Source organism: Bos indicus x Bos taurus, chromosome 18, assembly GCF_003369695.1.
Source record: "Bos indicus x Bos taurus breed Angus x Brahman F1 hybrid chromosome 18, Bos_hybrid_MaternalHap_v2.0, whole genome shotgun sequence".
Classification (NCBI taxonomy): Eukaryota; Metazoa; Chordata; class Mammalia; order Artiodactyla; family Bovidae; genus Bos; species Bos indicus x Bos taurus.
The window spans coordinates 425,503-449,285 of record NC_040093.1 but is presented as its reverse complement, the minus strand read 5'-3'; the positions used below and the strand labels follow the sequence as shown (position 1 = coordinate 449,285).

General features: G+C 43.0%; 1 protein-coding gene across 4 annotated transcripts in view; it reads left to right on the top strand.

Annotated features, from left to right (window-relative positions):
* The first annotated feature begins 6,193 nt into the window (after nucleotides 1-6,193).
* Nucleotides 6,194-23,783, top strand: part of LOC113875872 (zinc finger protein 345-like) — a 31,657-nt gene continuing 14,067 nt past the window's right edge. For 2 of the 4 annotated variants that reach the window (XM_027514541.1, XM_027514540.1), the window contains exons 1-2: nucleotides 6,194-6,721; nucleotides 8,038-8,164. In XM_027514541.1, the coding sequence (XP_027370342.1) occupies nucleotides 6,689-6,721; nucleotides 8,038-8,164 (160 nt within the window). In that variant the 5' untranslated portion in view covers nucleotides 6,194-6,688. Of the gene's footprint in view, nucleotides 6,722-8,037; nucleotides 8,165-9,595; nucleotides 10,528-17,071; nucleotides 21,906-23,783 lie in introns of those variants that run through there. The other 2 variants (XM_027514538.1, XM_027514539.1) reach the window with 2 other exon arrangements.

The following is a 23,783-nucleotide window of genomic DNA, read 5'->3' as shown; positions in this document are numbered from 1 at the left end:
TACTCCTTTTCCTATTTGGAACCAGTCTGTTGTTCCATGTCCAGTTCTAACTGTTGCTTCCTGACCTACATATAGGTTTCTCAACAGGCAGGTCGGGTGGTCTGGTATTCCCATCTCTTTCAGAATTTTCCACAGTTTATTGTGATCCACACAGTCAAAGGCTTTGGCATAGTCAATAAAGCAGAAATAGATGTTTTTCTGGAATTCTCTTCCTTTTTTCATGATCCAGCGGATGTTGGCAATTTGATCTCTGGTTTCTCTGCCTTTTCTAAAACCAGCTTGAACATCTAGAAGTTCATAGTTCACATATTGCTGAAGCCTGGCTTGGAGAATTTTGAGCATTACTTTACTAGCATGTGTGATGAGTGCAATTGTGTGGTAGTTTGAGCATTCTTTGGCATTGCCTTTCTTTGGGATTGGAATGAAAACTGACCTTTTCCAGTCCTGTGGCCACTGCTGAGTTTTCCAAATTTGCTGGCATATTGAGTGCAGCACTTTCACAGCATCATCTTTCAGGATTTGAAATAGCTCAACTGGAATTCCATCACCTCCACTAGCTTTGTTTGTAGTGATGCTTTCTCAGGCCCACTTGACTTCCCATTCCAGGATGTCTGGCTCTAGGTGAGTGATCACACCATCATGATTATCTTGGTCGTGAAGATATTTTTTGTACAATTCTTCTGTGTATTCTTGCACCTTAATATCTTCTGCTTCTGTTAGGTCCATACCATTTCTGTCCTTTATCAAGCCCATCTTTGCATGAAATGTTCCCTTGGTATCTCTAATTTTCTTGAAGAGATCTCTAGTCTTTCCCATTCTGTTGTTTTCCTCTATTTCTTTGCATTGATCACTGAGGAAGGCTTTCTTATCTCTTCTTGCTATTCTTTGGAACTCTGCATTCAGATGTTTATATCTTTCCTTTTCTCCTTTGCTTTTCGCTTCTTTTCTTTTCACAGCTATTTGTAAGGCGTCCCCAGACAGCCATTTTGCTTTTTTGCATTTCTTTTCCATGGGGATGGTCTTGATCCCTGTCTCCTGTACAGTGTCACGAACCTCCGTCCATAGTTCATAAGGCAGTCTTACCTATCAGATCTAGTCCCTTAAATCTATTTCTCACTTCCACTGTATAATAATAAGGGGTTTTATTTAGGTCATACCTGAATGGTCTAGTGGTTTTCCCTACTTTCTTCAATTTAAGCCATCTCTGTGGTCAAGGCCATCTCACACCTACCACCTCGCAGTCCACATAGTGTGCTCAGGGAAATTGAACTCTGTCCTCCCATGTATTGGCCAAATCAGGAGTTACCTGAGCCCTAGGGGGTCTTTCCGTCCTCTACAGTGTTGGGCATAGACCTAACCCAACACTGATCCATAGAACGTCATTTGAGTTTGCTGGTACTGCTCCAAAAAAGACGACAGTTTTAAGGGACATGTTGGTGTCATGTGATACTTGTGATGAGTATGTCCAGCTTGCAAGTCATGGACTCCAGAGCTCAGCTACACATTGCTTTGAACAGTAACTAAAGGCCTTACCGTTGAAGTCTTCCTTAATCTTGACAGTTCTGTTCCTGTGTAGGGTAGTTTAGAAACTAGTACAGATTTCTAGTCTACAGGCAGGAAGGAGGGGAGAAATTTTTATAGATCTTACATGCTGTACCTGAGGAGGGGCAGCATCATGGCAGGAAGTAACTTTGTGGTTTTGACCAAATTTGCATTACTGCCCAGAGCCTCCTAGGAAAGACTGAAGGACTTTCTCTTCATTTGGAGCCTGTATGCTGTATTTTTTATGAGTCTCAGATGACTCTTAAGGAAGGGGAGTGGTTCTGAGAACCACATCATTTTTTTCTCTTACTTGGAGTTAAGATCACAGAGATTCCCACCACTGTTGTCAGAATGTCTTCCCGAGGTCTACAAAGATCCACATTCCTTGATGGCCACAATCCGCTGGTTGTCATTGGTTGTAAGAGAACCCTGATAGATACAGAACAGTTGTAAGGGGAACCATAATAAGTATGGAAACTCTGGTATATAGTGTAGAAGACTGCAGCCAATTAGATGAAATGTACCTCTTCTAAAAATGTAGCTAGAGGGAATTCCCTGGTGGCCCAGTGGTTAGGACTTACACGATTTCACTGCCAAGGGCCCTGGTTCAATCCCTGGTTGGGGAACTAAAATCCCTTAAACCTCAAAGTGTCGCCAAAATAAAGCAAAAGTGTAGCCAGCAATGTTTCTGTGACTCTGCAAGATCACAGATCCTGCAAACCTCAGGACTTGTGGGCACGCCTGTCTTATGTAGCTAAGGATGCTGTCAGGGAAATTAGTCAGGCTTTGAGGATCGCTGTAGCCTCTCAGTGATGTTCACCTCAAGGCCCTTACCATGCAGGGAGGAAAAAAGGGAAGAGGTTTCATATTCCGAGGATGTGGCTCTTGGCTAGTGTGGCACTCCTCCTGATGGATAGAGATGTTCGTAGCTCCCTGTATTTGCTGCTACTCAGACAAGACTGGCCTTCCAGAGGGCATAAGGAGAAAGGTGCTGGAGTCAGTACAGGGTTTCTTAGCCTGTTTTCCGTAAAGAGTGGGACATGGGCTTTTTGTTGTGTTTTTTTTCTTGAGCCAGTTTTTAAAGCTTCATAAGGATACAATTTTCATGTAATTAACAGCTTATAAGTAAAATACACAGTTTTACAAATTTTGACCAATGTACAGACCTCTGAAAACATCATCCTACTCTTGATAATGACCAGATCTGTCATGGTGTATTTACCTCATGTCTTTTTATCATCTCTTCTTGCTTTCCCACCTCTCCAGGTAACCGTTTACTCTCCCTTATAATAGATAACCTTTGCATTTTCTTATGTCATGGGACTAAGCTGTTCTTTTTTTTTTTTTTTTTCCTGGTTTTGTTTGTTTTGTAATTACTTTGAGATATGGGTATCTCTTTTTTTCCGTGAGTAATATTCTTATCTTTGGATATGCCACTGTTGATTTACTTATCCATCTCTTTATGGTTCTTCAGGTTATTTCTAGGCTGTGACTATTGGAAGTAAACCTGTTACAAACATTTGTGTTAGTTTACATGGATGTGTGTTTCTTTGATTTTGTGTCAGTACTTAAACTGGGATGTCTGAGTTACAGGATAGATCTAAAATGATTGTACTTTTTTTTTTGGCATATTAACTAACAGTATGCTTCTTCTACATCCCTGCTAATGCTTGATATGATTTATAGCAGCCCTTTTTAAAAACTAAATAGTGCTATCTCGAGGCTTCCCCAGTGGCCTAGTGGTAAAGAATCCACCTGCAATTCAGGAGACACGAGTTTGATCCCTAGGTTGGGAGGATCCCCTGGAGGAGGAAATGGCAACCCATGCCAGTATTCTTGCCTAGAGAATCCCATGGACAATGGAGATTGGTGGGCTGCAGTCCAGTGGTCACAAAGAGTTGGACATGACTGAGTGACTGAGCATGCACATACAGAGTGCTATCTCAGTGTGACTTTAATTGCATTTTTTAATGATTTGTGGTTTTGAGCACTTTGCAAGTCTTTGCCACCTGTATATCTGTTTCTGTGCTGTTTCACTTCTTATTTGCTATTTTTTAATATGCATTATGACAGTTTCCCAATTCATTTACAAATAAGACACTGAAACAGCAAAGACATGTGGAATTTTACTCTTTCTTAAATGAGTAACATTTGCCATATGGAGTCATTGTTTTTAATACAGGTAGGATATTTCCTCATTTTTCTTCAAATTTTCTGAGTTATGCACAATGTCATGACCACATCCCACACATATTTAAGGTCAGTCTGCCTTATAAACATGACCTCCATTACTTAAACCCAGGTATTCAATAATACAACAAATGTAGTCTTACTTTATAGTGTTTCCCAATCACCACTAATTTGGAATGTGGTCAGAGAAGGAGCTGAAACTTTCTTTGTGTGTATATGTGTTTGTATTTGGCTGTGCCATGTGGCCTGTGGGATCTTCGTTTCCTAACCAGGGATGGAACCCGCACCCCCTGCATGGAAGCGTAGAGTCTTTTATTTTTTTGAACTTTCTATTTTGTAGTAGAGTATAGCTGATTAAGAATGCTGTGATAGTTTCATGTGAACAGTGAAGGGACTCAGCCATACAGTATACATGTATCCATGCTCCCCCAAACTCCCCTCCCATCCAGGCTGCCATATGACATTGAGCAGAGTTCCTTGTGCTATCGAGTAGGGCCTAACTGTCCTGGGAGTGTGAAGCCACTGGACTGCCAGGGAAGTCCTGTGGAGCTGAAAAATTCTACCCAAGTTCCACCAGGCTTTTGGTGGAAAACTGCACGTGTGCAGGAGGAGACTTTACAAGGCAGGCAGGCAACAGCTCAGGGCACCATGACCTGACTGAGGCTCAGAGGCCTCAAAGACATAACTTACTGACCAGAGGGTAGGCGTGTCCCTGAACACACTGGAGCATCCCTGGACACCCTCACTGGCCTGACCTTTTTAGCGTCAGGGTATCTGAGTGGTCATGCTATTCTGAGTTGCCCCGTCTGACTCACTGGTTACTTTGCAAGGGCTTCTTACACCAAACTCTCCAAAACTCTTTCTCTCTCCCTTTCTGTAACTGTTGACTATTTGCAACTGCTTTTACCTTCTGTGGATCTCACCACGTTTGGCTGCTTTTCCAGACACTTGGACTTCAGGGCCACTACTCACTCCTGGTTGGGGCAGGGTCTCAAGAACTGGGGTGGGAGTGTACAGGGCAGGGGCCTGGGGCATGCACTCTTCGCTCTGTACCTTAGGAGGGACATGTACCAAGTCTGTGGGGACACCTGTGATCTCAGGTTGTATCTCAGGAGGAGGAATACGGGTACAGTGGTGATGGAGGAGCACAGTAGAGAGTGCCAGATCCAAAATGTCAGCTGGGGAGGCTGGGATGGTACAGGGGCCGCAGGAGACGCCTAGCATGTGTCTGCCCATTGTGGAGAGGCACAAAGGACCCTCTGCACTGAATCCTTGCTTCTCCCTCTAAAATCACCAAAGGCTAGGCCCTGCCCAGAGTTCCTGGCAGATCTGCCCCTGGAGGCTTCTGAGGGAGGCAGCGCAGTTCATGGGGATCCACAGACTCTCCAACTTAGCCAGTAGTACCCCACCATCCGTCACTCATGCATCCAGTGGTGGTTCAGTCGCCCAGTTGTGTCCAAGTCTTTGCAACTCTATGGGCTGCGGCTTGCCAGGGTTCCCTGTCCTTCCCTTGTCCTGTCAGAGAAACCCGTGTCCATAACTTTGGTGCACCCTGGTAACAGCATGCACAAGTTGGGATTCTGCCTCTGAAGTGAAAAGGCAGGATTCAGCCTCTGAGTCAAAAATCTCATTTTTGGCCTCTGGAGCCAACTAGGGACTCACTAAGTGATTGGATTATCTAGGATAAATCATATTGTATATTGGTGCTTCCCAGGTGGTGGCGCTAGTGGTAAAGAATCCACCTGCCAATGCAGGTGGTTTGAACCCTGAGACAAGAGTTCGATCCCTGGATCAGGAAGATCCCCTGGAGAAGGGCATGGCTACCCAGTCCAGTATTCTTGCCTGGAGAATGCCATGGACAGAGGAGTCTGGCGGGTTACAGTCCACGGGGTCGCAGAGCCGGACATGACTGAAGCGAATGAGCACACACATATGAGCTGGCTGTTTCATGGAGTCTGAAATAGTATCTTTTCGCCAACAAGCAAAGCCTCTCCCTCCTTTGAGGTATAAGAACCACTGTCCAGCGTTCCTCCTTCGAAGAAGGCAATGGCACCCAACTCCAGTACTTTTGCCTGGAAAATCCCATGGATGGAGGAGCCTGGTGGGCTGCAGTCCGTGGGGTCGCGCAGAGTCGCACACGACTGAGCGACTTCCCTTTCACTTTTCACTTTCGCGTTGGAGAAGGAAATGGCAACCCACTCCAGTGTTCTTGGCTGGAGAATCCCAGGGACGGGGGAGCCTGGTGGGCTGCCGTCTATGGGGTCGCACAGAGTCGGACACGACTGAAGCGACTTAGCAGCAGCAGCAGTCCAGCGTTCCTCCCTAGTCCGTTTAGCTTACGTGTGTACTCAGTCGCCTCCGACTCTTCGCGACTCCTTGGACTGTAGTCCGCGCCGGGCCCCTCTGTACATGGGATTTCCCAGGCAAGAATAACTGGAGTGGGTTGCCCTTTCCGTCTCCAGGGGATCTTCCCGACCCAGGGATCCAAGCCTGCACTGGTTGGCCGATTGTTTACCACTGTGCCACCTGGGAGTGGATGCCACGGTCCCTCAGGGGGTTGCAAAACCAATGCTCCAGATGAACAATAACTCCGTTCACTGCGCCTCTAGAGCGAGAAACCCAGAAGAGGGCATGCCGAGAAGCTTCCATTAAGAGGCAAAGACCAATCAGAGCGAGGGATTCCTGCGCCAGCGTCTCGCTTTGGGGAGGGACTTCCGGCGTCGTCGTTGGGGCAGTGATTTTTTCGCGCCCGTTGGGTCCTTTCCGGCTGCAGACCGTTGTGTCGGGATCTAGGTCGCCGCACCAAGAGGGTCCGAGAGGAGAGCCTGTACCCGCTGCACAGAGCCAGATCTGAGACTCGGCGACGCCGCCCGGGGTGACCCGCTCTAGGCCCAGGAGAGGCCCTGCTGTGCCCGAGTTCTCAGGCCGCTTCCGGACCCGCTCCGGCCAGAGTCCGATGGCGGCGGCGGCGCTGAGGGACCCGCCTCAGGTAAACGCTCGATCTCCGGGCCTGCACCGCCCTCACCCCACCAGACACTAAAGCTCCGAGCGCGAGGCTCCAGCTCAAGCGCCCGCAGCCGCGGGATCTAGGACGGTGGGGCGGTCGTGGGTGGGGCCCTGTGTCTGACAGTGTGATGGCTCGTGGGAGAGGGTGGCAGGCGGAGGGACCCCCAGGCGCAGAGGCTTGGAGGTCGGACTGAGGCAGGAGGATGGGGAAACCTGGGTCCGTCTTATATGTGCAGTAAACAAGAGTGTGAGGTGAAATCAGGCCTGGCCTGGCAGCGAGAGGTTGTTCCTTTATTCTGAGGGACTTGGGAACCATGGAGAGTTTTGAATGGACAAGGAACACTGTCAGGGCTTTAAAAGTTTTCAAAAACCTACTCCGAGAAGGAACGTACTGGAATGGGGTGACAGAGAAAGGCACAGGAAGTTGAGTCTTCGTCTAAGGTCTCAGGGTCTGATAAGAGGCAGCACTGAGGACTGAGCGCAGAGGTTAGTTAGGTTGACGTCACTAGGTTCCAGTGCCAGGTGGGGATACAGGCGAGCTGATACACATTGAGCCCAGCCATGGTTGCCTTCCTTTCCCCCCAGGTCCTGAAGGTTGAAAAGGCACATATGGAACCTACCTAAAGCAGGAGAGGATGTCCCAGCCCCTCTCTGGTTCTGGGTGGCTAATACTGAAACAAAGTTCAGAGGGAAAGTAGGCAGTGCTTCAAAACAGCATTCAGGACTTCTCTGGGTGTGGGAGCCCTCAGAGTTCTGGGATAATACTAGATCATGTTTGATTTTGTTAAGCATGCTCTGGATGTCATATTCCAGGTACATAGGTGAGTCCACAGAGATGCCTGTGATGTGGGGCAGGGTGGTGGGAGAGCTGCGAGAGTGCAACTGTGGGGTCTGAAGATGTGAAGGAGTTTTGGTCAGCTGATGTGCACATCAAGAGGAAGTGCGAATTGAGGGCCCACAGGCCCTGGTGCTGGGGACTTAAGGGTAACAATGAGACCATGTTTGGCTGTGTCTTAGAGGCACAATGTGGGAGTCCTCAGGGGAATTACCTGGTGGGAGGGATGGGGCCCTATATGCCAGGCCCAGAGTTTAGGTGGAGTTTATCCCTCCTGGGCACCGCCTTTTGTGGCTGAGGGCTCAACAGTGATTAACGGGACAGTGAAGAGACATCAGGCATCACTGGCACCAGACCCTGAGTGGACGAACTATGGGGGAAGATGACTGGAATAGATGTGTGAGATGGATTGTGGGTTTTCAGAGAGAGAATGTTTATGGTTTCAGCTATCTCATTCGTGACAGGGTGGTGTGACCTTTGAGGACGTTGCCCTGTCCTTTAGTTGGAAGGAATGGAAGCTCCTTGATGCGGCTCAGAGACGCCTGTACCATGATGTGATGGTGGAGAACTATGCACTTATATCCTCACTGGGTAAGACTGTCACCCTCCCCAGACTGACCTGGGCTAGGCTCTGGATCTTGCCTCACCCTCCTTTCCTCAAGGGGTGCTCTGTTCAAACACATGCACCTTGGGCACTGTTTGTTTCCTCGGCTTTCTGGTTAGTTGTTTTGATAGGTAGGGCTGGGTTGTTTGCACTGCCCTTGTCTCGCCTTGTAGCCCCAATTATTATTTCCAAAAAGAAGGAAATAATATTACTGTTTTCCTTTACAGGGTCATTGTAAGAATTAAATGAGATACTGATATATTACTGAAATATCTATATATATATATGAAATACATATAGTATTGAAACTATTTCAATACTAATAATTGAATAAGCATAGGGATTTCTGTACTCAACCCTCATATGGATATATTTGAAGTCAGCAATCTTGCAGTGAGGCTAATGGATTGCATCTTCCTTCCCTTTTACCTGACCAGGTGGTGTATCCAGATCCATGGCGCTTCTGTGTCCCTGGTTTTGTTCCCTTTTATTATCTCACATTTCCTCATGTCTCTGTATGCCAAGAGTTGAAGGCATTGTCATGGTCATAACCTGGATCATGGGCTGTTTTTCAAGGATATCCTTTATGGTTCTGTCTGTAGTGTTTAGATCTCTTTTTTGCTTTTCTCTTATTGCGTTATAATTAACAGTACTGTATACATTTAAAGTGTACAGGGAGTTCCCTGATGGTCCTGTTATTAGGATTAGTTCTTTCATTCCTGTGACCTGGGTTCAATTCCTGTTTGGGGAACTAAGATCCCACAAACCTTGAGGTGGTGAACTCTGGGGGAGGATGACTGGAATAGATGTGAAGATGTGAACTGAATTGTGGGTTCTCAGAGAATGCTTATGGTTTCATCTATCTCATTCATGACAGATGGTGTCATGAATGAAGACAGCCAAAAAAAAAAAAAAATGTATACAGTGTTATGATTTTATATATATACACACGTATTATGAAATGAGGACTATAATAAAGTTAATTAACATATCTGTTTCCTGATCTATTTACCTTTTTCATATGTGTGAGAACACTTAGATCTGCTCTCTTAGCACATTTGAAGTGTACAATTGAGCATTATTAACTATAGTCTCTGTGCTATATTAGATCCCCAGAGCTTATTCACCTTATAACCAACCACCATTTTCTGTAGACCTGAGCCCCCATTCTTTGTTTCTGTGCTTTCAACTCTCTTTTTCAAGATTCCATATATAAGTGATACCATACAGTATTTGGGCTTGCCTCGTGGCTCAGATGGTAAAGAATCTGTCTGCAATGCAGGAGCCCTGGGTTCGATCCCTGGGTTGGAAAGATCCCCTGGAGAAGGAAATGGCTACCCACTCCAATATTCTTGCCTGGAGAATTCCATGGACAGAGGAGTCTGGTGGGCTGTGGTCCATGGGGTCACAAAGAATCAGACATGACTGAGCGACTTTCATTCATTCAGTCATACAGTATTTGTTTTTCTCTGGCTTATTTTACTTTGTGTTAAGCCCTCCAGGTTCAGCAATGCATGCTTTCCTTTTTTGGCTGAGTGATAACTCCAGTGTGTATAAATACCAGACTATCCATTTATTCGTGTGCAGATACAGGCAAGGCACACCTCACAGATATTGCAGGTTTGGTTCCAGACCACCACAATAAAAAGTGAGTATGACCCTAAAGCAAGTGACAAAGTTTTGTTTCCCAGTGAATGTAAGTGTTACGTTCACGCTGTGCAGTAGCCTAAGTGTGCAATAGCATTATATATAAAATGACAACAAATATACTTTAGTTAAAGAGAAGTCTTCATTGCTAGAAAAATGTTAACTGTCTTCTGAGCTGTATCTTTTTGCTCATGGAGGGTCATCCCTTAATTTTGACTGATCGAGGTGCTGATTAATCAGGTTGCTGAAGGCTGGGGTGGCTATGGCAATGTTTTCACATAAGACGATGAAATTTCTCGCATGAATGGACTCTTCCTTTCATGAATGATTTCTCTGTAGTATGGAATGCTGTTTGATAGCATTTTGCACACAGTAGACATTGTTTCAAGGTTGGAATCAATCTTGTCAAACCCTATTGCTGCTTTATCAACTAAGTTTATGTAATATTCTGAATCCTTTATTATCATTCCAACATTGTTCACAGCACTTTCACCAGTATACTCCATCTCAAGAAGTCATTTTCTTTTCTCATCTGTTAAAGTTTTGTTCTGAGATTGCAGCAATTCAGTTCTCTTCTAGCTCCATTCTAATTCTAGTTCTCTTGTATTTTCCACCACATCTACAGTTACTTCCTTCACTGAAGTCTTGAACCCCTCAAAGTCACCCATGAGAGTGGTCTTCAATCAACTTTTCTCCAGATCCTGTTAGTGTTGATATGTTGATCTTTTTCCATGGTTCATAAATATTCTTAATGGCATCTAGAATGATGAATCCTTTCCAGAAGGTTTTCAATTTACTTGACCTGGATATATGAGAGGAATCAGGCCTTCCCAAGTGCTCAGTGGTAAAGATTCCAAGTGCCAACGTAGGAGACATGGGTTTGATCCCTGGATTGGGAAGATCCCCTGGAAAAGGAAATGGCAACTCACTCTAGTATTCTTGCCTGGGAAATCCCATGGAAAGAGGAGCCTGATAGGCTACAGTCCACGGGGGTCAAAAAAGAGTCAGATGTGACTTAGAGACTAAACAACAACAACAATTAGAGGAATTCTTATCTATGGTGTCTATAGCCTTATGAAATGTATTTCTTAAGGTTGGCAGTCTAGTCTACTTGATCCATGGGCTACAGAATGGATGTTGTCATACTAGGCATGGAAACAACATTAATGTACATCTCCATCAGAGCTCTTGGGCGACTGGGTACATTTTCAGTGAACAGTAATATTTTGAAAACAATCTTTTTTTCAGAGCAGTAGGTCTCAACAGTAGTCTTAAATTATTCAGTAAACCATATTATAAATCTATGCGCTGTCGTCCGGGCTTTGTTGTCCCGTTTATAGAGTATATGAAGAGTAAATCTAGCATAATGCTTAAGGGCCCAAGATTTTCAGATCAAAGAGCATTGGCTTCAACATCTAGTCACCAGCTGCATTAGCCCCTAACGAGAGAGTTTAGCTTATCCTTTGAAGCCAGGCATTGACTTCTCTCTCACTGTGAAAGTCCTAGATGACATCTTCTTCCAGCATAAGACTGTTTTATCTACATTCAAAATCTGTTGTTTAGTGTCGCAGTGTTTATTCATTAGCTTAGCTAGATCTTTTGGATAACTTTGGTACAGCTTCTACATCAGCATTTGCTGCTTCACCTTGTGCTTCTGTGTTATGCAGACAGTTTCTTTCCTTGAACCTCATGAACTAACCTGAGCTAGCATCAAACTTTTTTTTTTTTTTTTTTTCAGCTTCTCACTTCTCTCAGTCATCACAGAATTGGAGAGGGTTAGGGATTTACTCCCTTAGGCTTTGGCTTAGGGAACGTTATGCCTGGCTTGATCTTGTATTGTTGTTCAGTCACTAAGTTGTGTCTGACTCTGCGACCCAGTGGACTGTAGCACACCAGGCTCCACTGTCTCCGGGAGTTTGCTCAAACTCGTGTCCATTGAGTTGGTGATACCACCCAACTATCTCCTCCTCTGTTGCCTCCTCCTCCTCCTGCTTTCAGCCTTTCCCAACATCAGCGTCTTTTCCAATGAGCCAGCTCTTTGAATCAGATAACCAGAGTATTGGTGCTTCAACATGGGTCTCCCCATTGAATATTCAGGGTTGATTTCCTTTAGGAGTGACCATTTTCCTCTCCTTGCAGTCCATCTGACTCTCAAGAGTCTTCTGCAGCATCACAGTTCCAAAGCATCAATTCTTTGGCACGCAGCCTTCTTTATGGTCCAGTTCTCATATCCATACATGACTGCTGCAAAAAATGTAGCTTTGACGATACAGACCTTTGTTGGCAAAGTGATGTCTCTGCTTTTTAATTAATATGCTATCTACGTTTGTTATAACTTTCCATTCAGGGAATAAGTGTCTTTTAATTTCATGGCTGCAGTCACAATCTGCAGTGATTTTGGAGTCCAAGAAAATAAAATCTGTCACCACTTCCACATTTTCCCCCTTTGATTTGCCATGAAGTGATGGGACCAAATGCCATGATCTTAGTTTTTTGAATGTTGAGTTTTAACCTAACTTTTCACTTTCCGCTTTGACTCTCATCAAGAGGCTCTTTAGTTCTTCTTCACTTTCTGCCATTAGAGTTTGGGCTCACTATTCTGTTCCATTGGTCTATGTGTCTTCTTTTATGCCAGTAACATAATATGTCGATTACTGTAGCTTTGTACTACTCTGAAATCAGGAAGTATGATGCCTCTCGCTTGTCCTTCGTTGTCAAGATTGCTTTTGCTATTTGGAATTTTTTGTGGTTCCCTATGAATTTTAGGATTCTTTGTTTCTGCAGAAATGTCTTTGGAATTTTGATATGGATTGTTTTCTATCTGTAAATTGCTCTTGGTAAAATTAACAATATTAATTCTTGAAATCTTAGAACACTGGATATCTTTTCATGTATTTATGTCTTCTCCACTTTCTTTCATCATTGTCATATAATTTTCAGAATATAAATTTCTCAACTCCTAGGTTAAATTTATTCCTGAATATTTTGTTTTTGATTCTATTTAAAATAAGGTTGTTTTCTTAATTTTCTTTTCAGACAGTTTTTACATTCGTGTATATAAATGTAACTGTAACCAATTTGTATATTGGGTTTTTTTTTTTTTGGTCCTGCAACTTTACTGAATTCATTTAGTAGAGTAGAATTGTGGGGTTTCTAAATATGAGACTGTGCTACCTACAAACAGTTTTGCTTCTTCTATTCTTGCTGTTAAAGTGCTGGACTCAATATGCCAGCAAATTTGGAAAGCTCAGCAATGGCCCCAGGACTGGCAAAAGTCAGTTTTTATTCCTGTCCTAAAGAAGGACAATGCCAGAGAATGTTCAAACTACTGTACAACTGTGCTTATTTCACACACTAGCAAGGTAATGGTCAAAATCCTTCAAGCTAGGCTTCAACAGTATGTGAACTGAGAACTTATAGATGTACAAGTTGGATTTACAAAAGCCAGAGGAACCAGAGGTCAACTTGCCAACATTCATTGGATCGTAGAGAAAGTAAGGGAATTCCAGAAAAACATCTACTTCTGATTCATTGACTATGCTAAAGCCTTTGACTATGTGAATCACAACAAAGTCTAGGAAATTCTTAAAGAGATGGGAGTACCAGACCACCTTACCTTTCTCCTGAGAAACCTGTATTCAGGTCAAAAAGCAACAATTAGAACCAGACATGCAACAATAGACTGGGTTCAAAATTGGGAAAGGAGTATGATGAGGCTGTATACTGTCACTCTCTTTATTTGACATATATGCAGAGTATCTCATGCAAAATTCCAGACTGGATGAATCACTGGCTGGAATCAGGATTGCCAGCAGAAATATCAGCAACATCAGATATGCGGATAATACCACCCTAAGGGCAGAAAGTGAAGAGGAACCTCTTGATGAAGTTGAAAGAGGACAATGAAAAAGCTGACTTAAAACTCGAATAGAAAGCTAAGATCATGGCATCTGGTCCTATCACTTCATGGCAAATAGATGGGAAAACAATGGAAACAGTGACAGACTTTGTTTTCTTGGGCTCCAAAATCACTGCAAATGGTGACTGCGGCCATGAAATTTAAAGACCCTTGCTTCCTGGAAGAACAGCTTTATTACAAACCTAGACAGCATATTAGAAAGTAGAAACATCACTTTGCCGACAAAGGTCCGTACAGTCTAAGCTATGGTTTTTCCAGTAGTCATGTATAGATGTGAGAGTTGGACCCTAAAGAAGGCTGAGCACCGAAGAATTGATGCTTTCAAATTGTGGTGCTGGAGAAGACTCTTGAGAGTCAGTTGGACTGCAAGGAAATCAAACTAGTTAGTCCTAAAAGAAATCAACCCTGAATGTTCATTGGAAAGACTGATGCTGAAGCTGAAGCTCTGGTACTTAGGCTACCTGGTGCAAAGAACCAACCCATTGGCAAAGACCCTGATACTGGGGAGGATTGAGGGCAAGAGGAGAACGGCGCAACAGAAGATGAGCTGGTTGGATGTCATCACCAACTTTTTGGACATGAGTTTGAGCAAATTCGGGGAGATAGTGAAGGATGGGGAAGCCTGGTGTGTTGAAGTCCCAGAGGTGGCCCAGAGTTGGATGGGACTTAACAACTGGACAATGACATCAATTCTGGTTTGAATGCCTTTTCTTTCTTTTTCTTCCCTACTTACTCTGGCTAGGGCTTCCTGTACTGTGTTGAATAAAAACAGAAGTGATGGGCATCCTCGTCTTGTTCCTGATGTTAGAGGAAAACCTTTTTAGCTTTTGAGTGTTGAATATAATGTTGTTGTTGTTGTTGTTTAGTCATTGATTTGTGTCTCACTCTTTTGTGACCCCATGGACTGTAGCCCACCAGGCTCCTCTGTCCTTGAGATTTCCCAGGCAAAAATACTGGGGTAGGTTGCCATTTCCTTCTTCAGGGACTCTTCCTGATTCAGGCATCAAAACTGTTTCCTGCTTGGCAGGCAGATTCTTTACCACTGGGCCACCTGAGAAGCCCTGAATGTGATGTTAGCTGCAGGCATATCAGATGTGTTGAGGTACATTCCTTCTATATCTAACTTGTTGAGAGTTTTTATCTTGAAAAGATATTTAACTTTATCAAATGCTTTTTCAGCATGTATAGATATGATTATGGTTTTTATCTTCCATTCTGATAATGTGTTTGTCACATTTTTTTATGTTGTACATGATGTTTAACCATCTTAGCATCCCCAGGATAAATCCTCCTTGATTGTGATGTATGATCTTTTTAATGTGCTGTTGGATTTGATTTGCAAGTATTTTGTTGAAGAGTTTTGTATCTATGTTTATCAGGGATATTGTCCTATAATTTTCTTCTCTTGTGTTATGCTTAAGTAGCTTTGATATCAGAGTAATGCTGTTCTCATAAAATGAACTTGGAAGTGTTCCTGCTTCAAGTTTCTGGAAGACTTTGAGAAGGATTAATATTAAGTCTTTAAATATTAAGTGGATTTCTCAGTGATTCTGTCTAGTCCTGAACTTTGCTTTGTTGGGAGATTTTTTTTATTAGTGATTACGTCTCCTTATCAGTTACAGATCTGTTCAGATTTTCTATTTCTTCATGATTTATTTTTGGTTGGTTTTATGTTTATAGGAATGTTATTCATTTCTTTAGGTTATCTAATTTGTTGGTGAAAAAATGTTCATTGTAATTTCTTCTGATTGATTGTATTCCTGTAGTATCAGTTGTGATATCTCCTCTTCTGTTTCTGACTTTGAGTCTTCGCTCTTCATAATCTAACTAAAGGCCTGTCAATCTAACTAAAGGCCTTATGTCTTCTAAGAAACTGACTCGTGGGAATTCCCTGGTGTCCAGTGGTTAGGACTCTGTACTTTCATTCCAGGAGACCCAGGTTTGATCCTTGGTCAGGGAACTAAGATTCTTCAAGCCGCATGGTGTGGCCCAAACAAACAAACAAACAAAAAACCCTGTTAGTTTCATTGATGTTTCCTATCATATTCCTAGTCTCCATTTCATTTTTTTGCTCTGATCTTTGTTATTTGCTTATTTCTGATAATTTTAATCGTAGTTCTTTTTCTCATGTCTTGAGGTATAAGCATACGTTGTTTATTTGAGATCGTTCTTTTATTCTTAATGTAGGCATGTATTGCTCTACACAATCCTCTTACAATTGCTTTTGCTGCATCCCACAAATTTTGGTGTGTTATGTTTTCATTTTCAGTTGTCTATATATTTTTTTTTTTTTAACTTCTTTTTAACCCATAGGTCATTCAGGACCGTGTCACTTAAATTCCAATATTTGTTAATTTTCCAGGTTTCTTCTTATTAATGGTTTCTAGTTTCATACCATTGTAGTTTTAAAAGATACTTGATACGATTTTTATCTTTGTGAATTTTTTAGTATTTGATTTTTGACCCAACATGTCATGTCTCCTAGAGAGTGATACATGCACTCGAGAAGAATGTGTATTGTGCTATAATTGGAGAGCGTCTTTTGTACATGTCTATTAGGTCTGTTTGGTCTTAGGTGCAGTTCAAGTCCAATGTTTTCTTACCCAGAGTGGGATATTGAACCCTTAATATTATTGCAGCTATCTATTTCTACCTTCAGATTTGTTAATATTGGCTTTATATATTTAGGTGCTCCAATATCACATATGTATTTGTAATTTTTATCCTCTTGATGAATTGATTGCTTTATCGTTACGTAATGACCTCCTCTGTCTCTTGTGACAATTATTTACTTAAAGAGTATCTCATCTGACATAGTATGATTACCCTGCTTGTTTTATGTAATCCCTGCTTTTGAAAAATAGGTATTTTTCTATTTATTTTTGATGTGGTGGATCTGTCTTGCTGCATGGTCTTTTTCTCTAGTTGTGGTGAGTGGGGACTGTTCTCATTGCAGTGCAAAGGCTTCTCATTGTAGAGTATGAGCTCTAGGTGCATGGGCTTCAGCGGTTGTGGCTCATGGGTTCACCAGTTGCAGCTCCTGGACTCTAGAGCACAGGCTTAGTAGCTGTGGCACACATGGGCTTAGTTCCTCTGCAGCATGTGGGATCTTCCCAGACCAGGGATCAAACCTGTGTCTCCTGTATTGGCAGGTGGACTCTTTACTAGTGAGCCACCAAGGATGCCCCATACGGGGTCTTAATTGTGGCTCATGGGGTCTTCATTGTTACATGCAAGGTCTTTTTTTGTTTCATTTGCATGTTTGTGCAAAGAGTTGCACCTTCCAATAAAGTGAATGTGTACCTCATCAGCATTTCTTTCCATTCAGGCTTCTGGAGTGGAGAGGAGAAAGTTGAGACTTCCTTTGAACAGAGTGTTTCTGTGGCAGTGTCACAGGCCAGGACTTCCAAGGAACCTTCCTCTTCTCAGAAGACTCACCCCTGTGAAGTGTGTGGTCCAGTCTTGAGAGGCATTTTCCATTTGGCTGAGCAGCAGGGAACACAACACAGCAAGAAATTACTGAAGTGTAGGGCATGTGCAAAAGGATTTTCTTTCAGTACAGACCTTCGGCAGCACCAGGAGCCGCACAAGCAAGAAAAACCACCCATAATCAGCGTGGACAGATCTTCATTTGTGAAGAGCTCCAATTTCCATGTGTCAGGAGAGCCTCTAACCAGCAAGCAAGTTGAGGATGACTTCAGAAGCACCTCAGAACATCTGAAGCAACAGGCCAGTCACACTGGGGAGAAGCCAAATACAGTCACCCACTGCATGGAAAATTTACAAAGCAAAAAAAGTCATTGTACCAGGGGAGAATGCAAGAAAGCCATCAGTCCCAAACACACACTTGTTCAGGACCACAGTGCCTGCCCTGAAAGACAACGTTTTGTATGCAGTAAATGTGGGAAAAAATTCAAGTATAAATCCTCATTTATTGTGCACCAGAAAGCCCACACTGGTGACAGGCTTTATGAGTGTGGTGACTGTGGAAAATCTTTCAGAGGAAGCTCAGCCCTCATTCAACATCGAAGAATTCATACTGGGGCAAGGCAGTACAAGTGCAGCAAATGTGGGAAATCCTTTAGCCAAGAATTCGTCCTCATTTATCCTCAGAGGAGTAACACTGGAGAAAATTGCCATGTGTGCTATCATTGTGCACAGTCTTCTGGCCATAGCTCCATCTTTATTCAACAACGGACAGTTCACACTGGAGAAATCAGTTATGAATGCACTGAGTGTAGGAAGTCCTTTAAACGAAAATCAGATGTAATTGAACACTGGAGGGTTCATACAGGAGAAAGGCCTTATGAGTGCAATGAATGTGGGAAATCTTTTACTTCTAACTCTGCCCTCCATTATCATCAGAGAGTTCACACTGGAGAAAAGACTCATAAATGTGGGGAATGTGGGAAGTCTTTTACCTCTAGCTCTGGCCTGCGTTATCATCAGAGAATTCACACAGGAGAAAGGCCATATGAGTGTACTGATTGTGGGAAGTCTTTTACCCAAATAAATCACCTCATTATACACCGAAGAATTCACACAGGAGAAAGGCCTTATGAGTGCAGTGAATGTGGGAAATCCTTTAGCCATAAATCTTACCTGTCTCAACACCAGAGAGTTCACACTGGAGAAAGGCCTTTTGAATGTAATGAATGTGGAAAATCTTTTACCTCTGGTTCTGCCCTCTGTTATCATCAGAGAGTTCACACAGGAGAAAAACCTTATGAGTGCACTGACTGTGGGAAATCCTTTACCAATGGACCAATACTCATCCGACACCGTCGAGTTCACACAGGAGAAAGGCCTTATGAATGCAATGAGTGTGGGAAATCCTTTACCCAAAGAAATCATCTCAACATACACCAGAGAGTTCACACAGGAGAGAGGCCTTATGAGTGCAGCGAATGTGGAAAATGTTTTACCTCTGGCTCTGCCCTTCGTTATCATCAGAAAATTCACATTGGAGAAAGGCCTTATGAGTGCAGCGAATGTGAGAAGTCTTTTACCTCTAACTCTGCCCTCCGTTGTCATCAGAGAGTTCACACAGGAGAAAGGCCTTTTGACTGCAGTGAATGTGGGAAATCTTTTAGGGATAGTTCCCAGTTGAATCAACACCAGAGGGTTCACACTGGAGAAAAGCCTTATGAATGTACGGATTGTGGGAGATCCTTTAGCCAGAATTCATACCTCTCTAAACACCGGAGAGTTCACACTGGAGAAAGGCCTTATGAGTGCAGTGAATGTGAGAAGTCTTTTACTTCTGTTTCTGCCCTTGGCTATCATCAGAGAGTTCACACTGGAGAACGGCCTTATAAGTGCAGTGACTGTGGGAAATCTTTTACCAATAGCTCGATACTCGTTCGACATCGGAGAGTTCACACAGGAGAAAGGCCTCATGAATGTAGTGACTGTGGGAAATCCTTTACCCAAAGAATTCACCTCATTATTCACCGGCGAGTTCACACAGGAGAAAGGCCTTATGAATGCAGTGAATGTGGGAAATCTTTCACCTCTCGTTCCACCCTTCATTATCATCAGAGAGTTCACACGGGAGAAAAGCCGTATGACTGCCTCAAATGTGGGAAGTCTTTTAGCCGAAAATCTAACCTCTCTCAGCATCAGAGAATTCACACTGGAAAAAGGCCTTAGATGTATAAGAAATATATAGTTTCATTGTTCAGTGTAATGACACTGGACCAAACTGTGAGACACTAATTGCCTCATAAATCCAAACACCAAGAGTAAAGAGAATCTTCATCATAATTTCACTTATGTGGGAAGCACATGTAACTGTGTTGCACACTAATCTGCTCTTGATAGATTTACATCACTTCCAGTGTCTGTCGCCATATCCATTTCACCTCTAACCTGGCAGGTCTCCACAGTATGCATCAGTCACTACCCCAACACACTTAGGGAAGCGTACTCTGTTCTCTCATTTGTTGGAGGAAATTAGGATTAGCCTAAATAAACCCTTGGGATGTCTTCATTCCCTTTCTGAGCACCTTTTGCATGGCCCTGATGCAATATTGGCCCAGAGAACATCAAGAGTTCATCTGGCAGCTTGCAGAGAAGGACCTCCATTTTCAGGGACATGTTGTTCTGAAGATACTAGTGATGAATTTTTCTAGCTTCCGAGTCACCAATTAAGAATTGCCAGCCACTGCTGGCAGATCTGCCTGACCATTGCTGTGGTTTCTACAATAACAAATACTTGACTGTTTAAGTCCTCCTTAATCTTGGACATTCCATTTACCATGTCATCTGCTTTATAAACAGAATTGGGCTATACAAGCATGAAGATGTGTGCAGCTTTCGTGGGTGTATCAAATTTTCTGTGCTTCAGAGTAGATAATACAGAGGCAGAAATTGGCTTACTATTTTTTGCCAAATTTGCATTTCTGCCCATAGCCTCCTGTGAAAGGCTGCAGGACTTTCTTGTCCTCATTTCAGGCCTGGATGCTATGATGAGTTTTAGGAGACTTAGATCCCACTGAGGAGGGGTCAGCTGTGACAACATAACTGCTTCTGGGAGCAGCATAAATATTTTCCTTTTCCACAAGGGATGTCATTAGGGCTGAGGGGAATTTCTTCCCCAGGTCCTACCAAGAGTGAGGCAGGCAAAAAAGAATAAATATAGAAAAAAGGAGAGTCTCATCCACAAATGTATTTGTGACCCAGGCCACATTCCTATTGACTCAGGTGGAAAGTCATTCATTGCACAATCTATTTGCTGTCTTGAGGTAAAACTGATCCACAAAGGGCCTGAGAAAGTGGAATGAATATAGAATTGCCAAACCTACTTTCCAGAAAGTTGGACATAGAGGTTTGTTTTTTGTTGTTGTTGATTTTAATCGTGAGCCATTTCAAAAGCTATTTGATGAGTTCTGACATATGTATGGAAGTAAAACCATCATCATAGTCATGGTAATGACTATGTTACTGTATATTTACCTCACGACCTTTTATACTCTCTTTCCTTGCCCTTCACAACCCTCCATGTAACCATTGATTTATGTTCCATTGTAATAGATAACTTTTGCATTTTTTAGAATTCATATGATGGGAAGTTACTCTTTCTCCTGCTTTTATTTAAGTTGCCTAAATACTTGAAGAGTCATCAATAATGTATGAGCAGCTCATACTTTTTTTCTAAGAAATATTCTTGTTTTTCAATATACCACTATTATCCATTCTTTTGTTTATGAACATTTGAAGTTTTTCTAATTTTTGACTATTGAAAAAGAAAGCTGGTAAAACATTTGTGTATAATTCTTTATGTGGGTATATGTTTCATTTGTCTTTACTTCAATAACTCAGAGTGCAAAGTGTGAATCATAAGATAGGTGGGTGTTAAATTATCAAATTTTGATCTGAACTAATTATACCTGTTCTTCCATTTTTGGTCACATTGTGTGGCTGTGGGATCGTAATTTCCCAGTCAGGGATTGAACCTGGTCCCTGAGCAGTGAACACCTGGAGTCCTAACCACTGGACTGCCTGGGAATTTTTGTGTTTTTCATTCTTAGCAGCAGTGTTTGAAAGGTCCATTTCCTCTTTTATCCTAGTGAATACTTCATTTGGTCAGTCTTTTTTTTTTTCCTCTTAAGGAAGCTGTCACTTTAATATATTGTACATATATATATCTTTCGCCATAAATGGGGTAGAGGATAAACTTCCAGGATATTAGTGATTTTATTAGGAATATGTTTATCTTAATTTTTTTAATTTTTATTTTTCTTCTGATCAGTTATTCTTAATTTTAACCCTTCTGATAAGTTCATCATACTATCTCACTGTTGTTTTGTTTGCATTTCGCTAAGGATTCATGATCATGTTTCAGATATGTATTTGCTATCTCTGTATCTTTAGTGGAATGTTCATATTTGCCGCCTAGTCTATGAGTTTTGGCTATTTTCTTCCTTTCACAAAAGAACAGTGAAACAGCCAAGTCATACTGGAATTTCACTCATTTTGTGACTTTTTAATTTATGGAGTATTTTAATAATGGAATAATGTGTTCTAATTTTTTCACTTTTTTTATGCTGTGTGCACTGTAACGGACACGTATATCATTCACTTTTAATCTGTGTTACTAATGTACTCTCCATCACTTTCTAAAGTCCAAGCATTTAATAAAACCGCAAACCCTTGCTTAATAGTGTTTGACCAGTTTCCTGATCTATCATCATGGGGTTTGGGTTGGAGCAGAACTCTAGAGGAAGGGGAACAAGATGGCATCAGAATGAAGAATCTCAGAGCCCAGCTGGGCTGGAAAGAGGGCAGTAATCAGACTCCCCAAGCCCTGGCTCAGGCAGCCTGGGTTTGAATCCTGATCACAAAACATCATTATGACTCACAGGCAAATGATTCCCCACCTCTGGGCCTCAGTTTCCCCTTGTAAGACAGGTGTAAGATGTGGCTCTACCCATGAACCGTGGGAGGTTGAGCTGGAGCACCCATCTGCTGCCCCGTGACTGTACCCACAGTCTCACTGGACCTCCCCACTAGCCTGGCCAGGTACCCCTCATTTCCCCTAAAGTCCCTGAGCCCCACTGGCACCGAGTGCATTTGAGAAAGAAATGGGGCTTCTCATAAGCCACTGACACACTCACCTGAAGGAGGCAGAGGCTGCAGAGGGCTGGTATCTCAGTATGGGTTCCCCTCCTGGGAATCTCTAGGCAACTCACTAGAGCTTCCTGAGCCTATTTGCTGACTGACATGGAGGTGAAGAAGGTGCTTACCTTGGTCCCTGTGAGAATCAATAGAAGTAACAAAACACTGAGTACTTAAGTGAGTGTCACACTGAGTGCCAAGATTCCAGGGTTTGCTTTATAAACATATTCTCTTTAATTCTCACAACTGAGAAAGTAGGAACTATTGTTTTACTCCTGGCAAAATCCAGGGTCGAAACAATGAAGTGGGTTCCCCAAAGTCACACAGTGGAGAAGTACCTGAGTCAAGATGGATTCATACCCCTCAGTCTAGCTCCAAAACTTGAGATGTTTAATCTATTTACCTCGGTACATGAAGCCCTCAGCCTGAGGCAGACACACAGAGATTTCCAAGGAGTCCCAGCTGCCTTTAGCTTTGTTGGAATCATCAACACAGCAAGGTACCCATGTACCATCTGCCCTTGTAGTTCTCACTGTAATACCCTTGTCTGTCACCGCCAGTAGCTTCCCCCACTGGAGGCTTTTCTCTCAGCTGCAACTGCTTATACCCCAAGGCCACATCTTCCATTTGAGCACAGCAGAGAGCTCAACCTTCAAGAATCAGTGATTCTGAGCTGGGTCTCCACCCTCAGCGGTTGACTGACAGCCTCTGACATCATCTAACAACCAGGTAGGAGGTTTAACTTTCTCAGGTGTTTGTAACCTTCAGCTTGGAAGAGCAGAGACAGTCCAGAGGACCTGGTACCAGTAAATGATAATGGGAATCTGTGCTCTTGGTCTCACTGGGTAGCAGCTTGCCTCTGCTCCATTCATGGACCTACTGCCTGTTGGAGCAGGTTGAGAAGACTGACTGGTTGAGAAGACCATTGGCATACACCAGCCTTCTTCCCTGCACTCTGCACATGTTCTGAACCCTCATCCTCTCTTTTAACCTCTATGTGTCCACACCAAGAATCTTTTTTTAAAAAAAACACACTCCTTAACACGAATCCTCACTGGAGTGCCCAGCAAGCTCTGGCCACGTCTGAGGTCCTTGTTCCAGATGCCACAGAAGAGGAGCTGACTGGCCCAGCCTGCTCGTGTTCCAAGTTCGCAGGGCCGTGGAAGATAGGTGTGTCAGAGAATAGGGTGATTCAGACAGTACTTCTTGGAAGCCATTTGCTATCAGTTGACCAAGGGCATCTTCCCAAACCATACAATCCCAGTTGAAATGGGCTCTGCAGTGCTACACCATTGTTCCTTATTTCTAAGGCCTGGACCACAGTCTTGTGCGGCCTGAGACCATTTTTTAGAGTGTGCACAGATACAACATCAAGTGGCATGGCTGGATGCTGAGAAAGCTGCCGATCCTTTTTCCCTGCT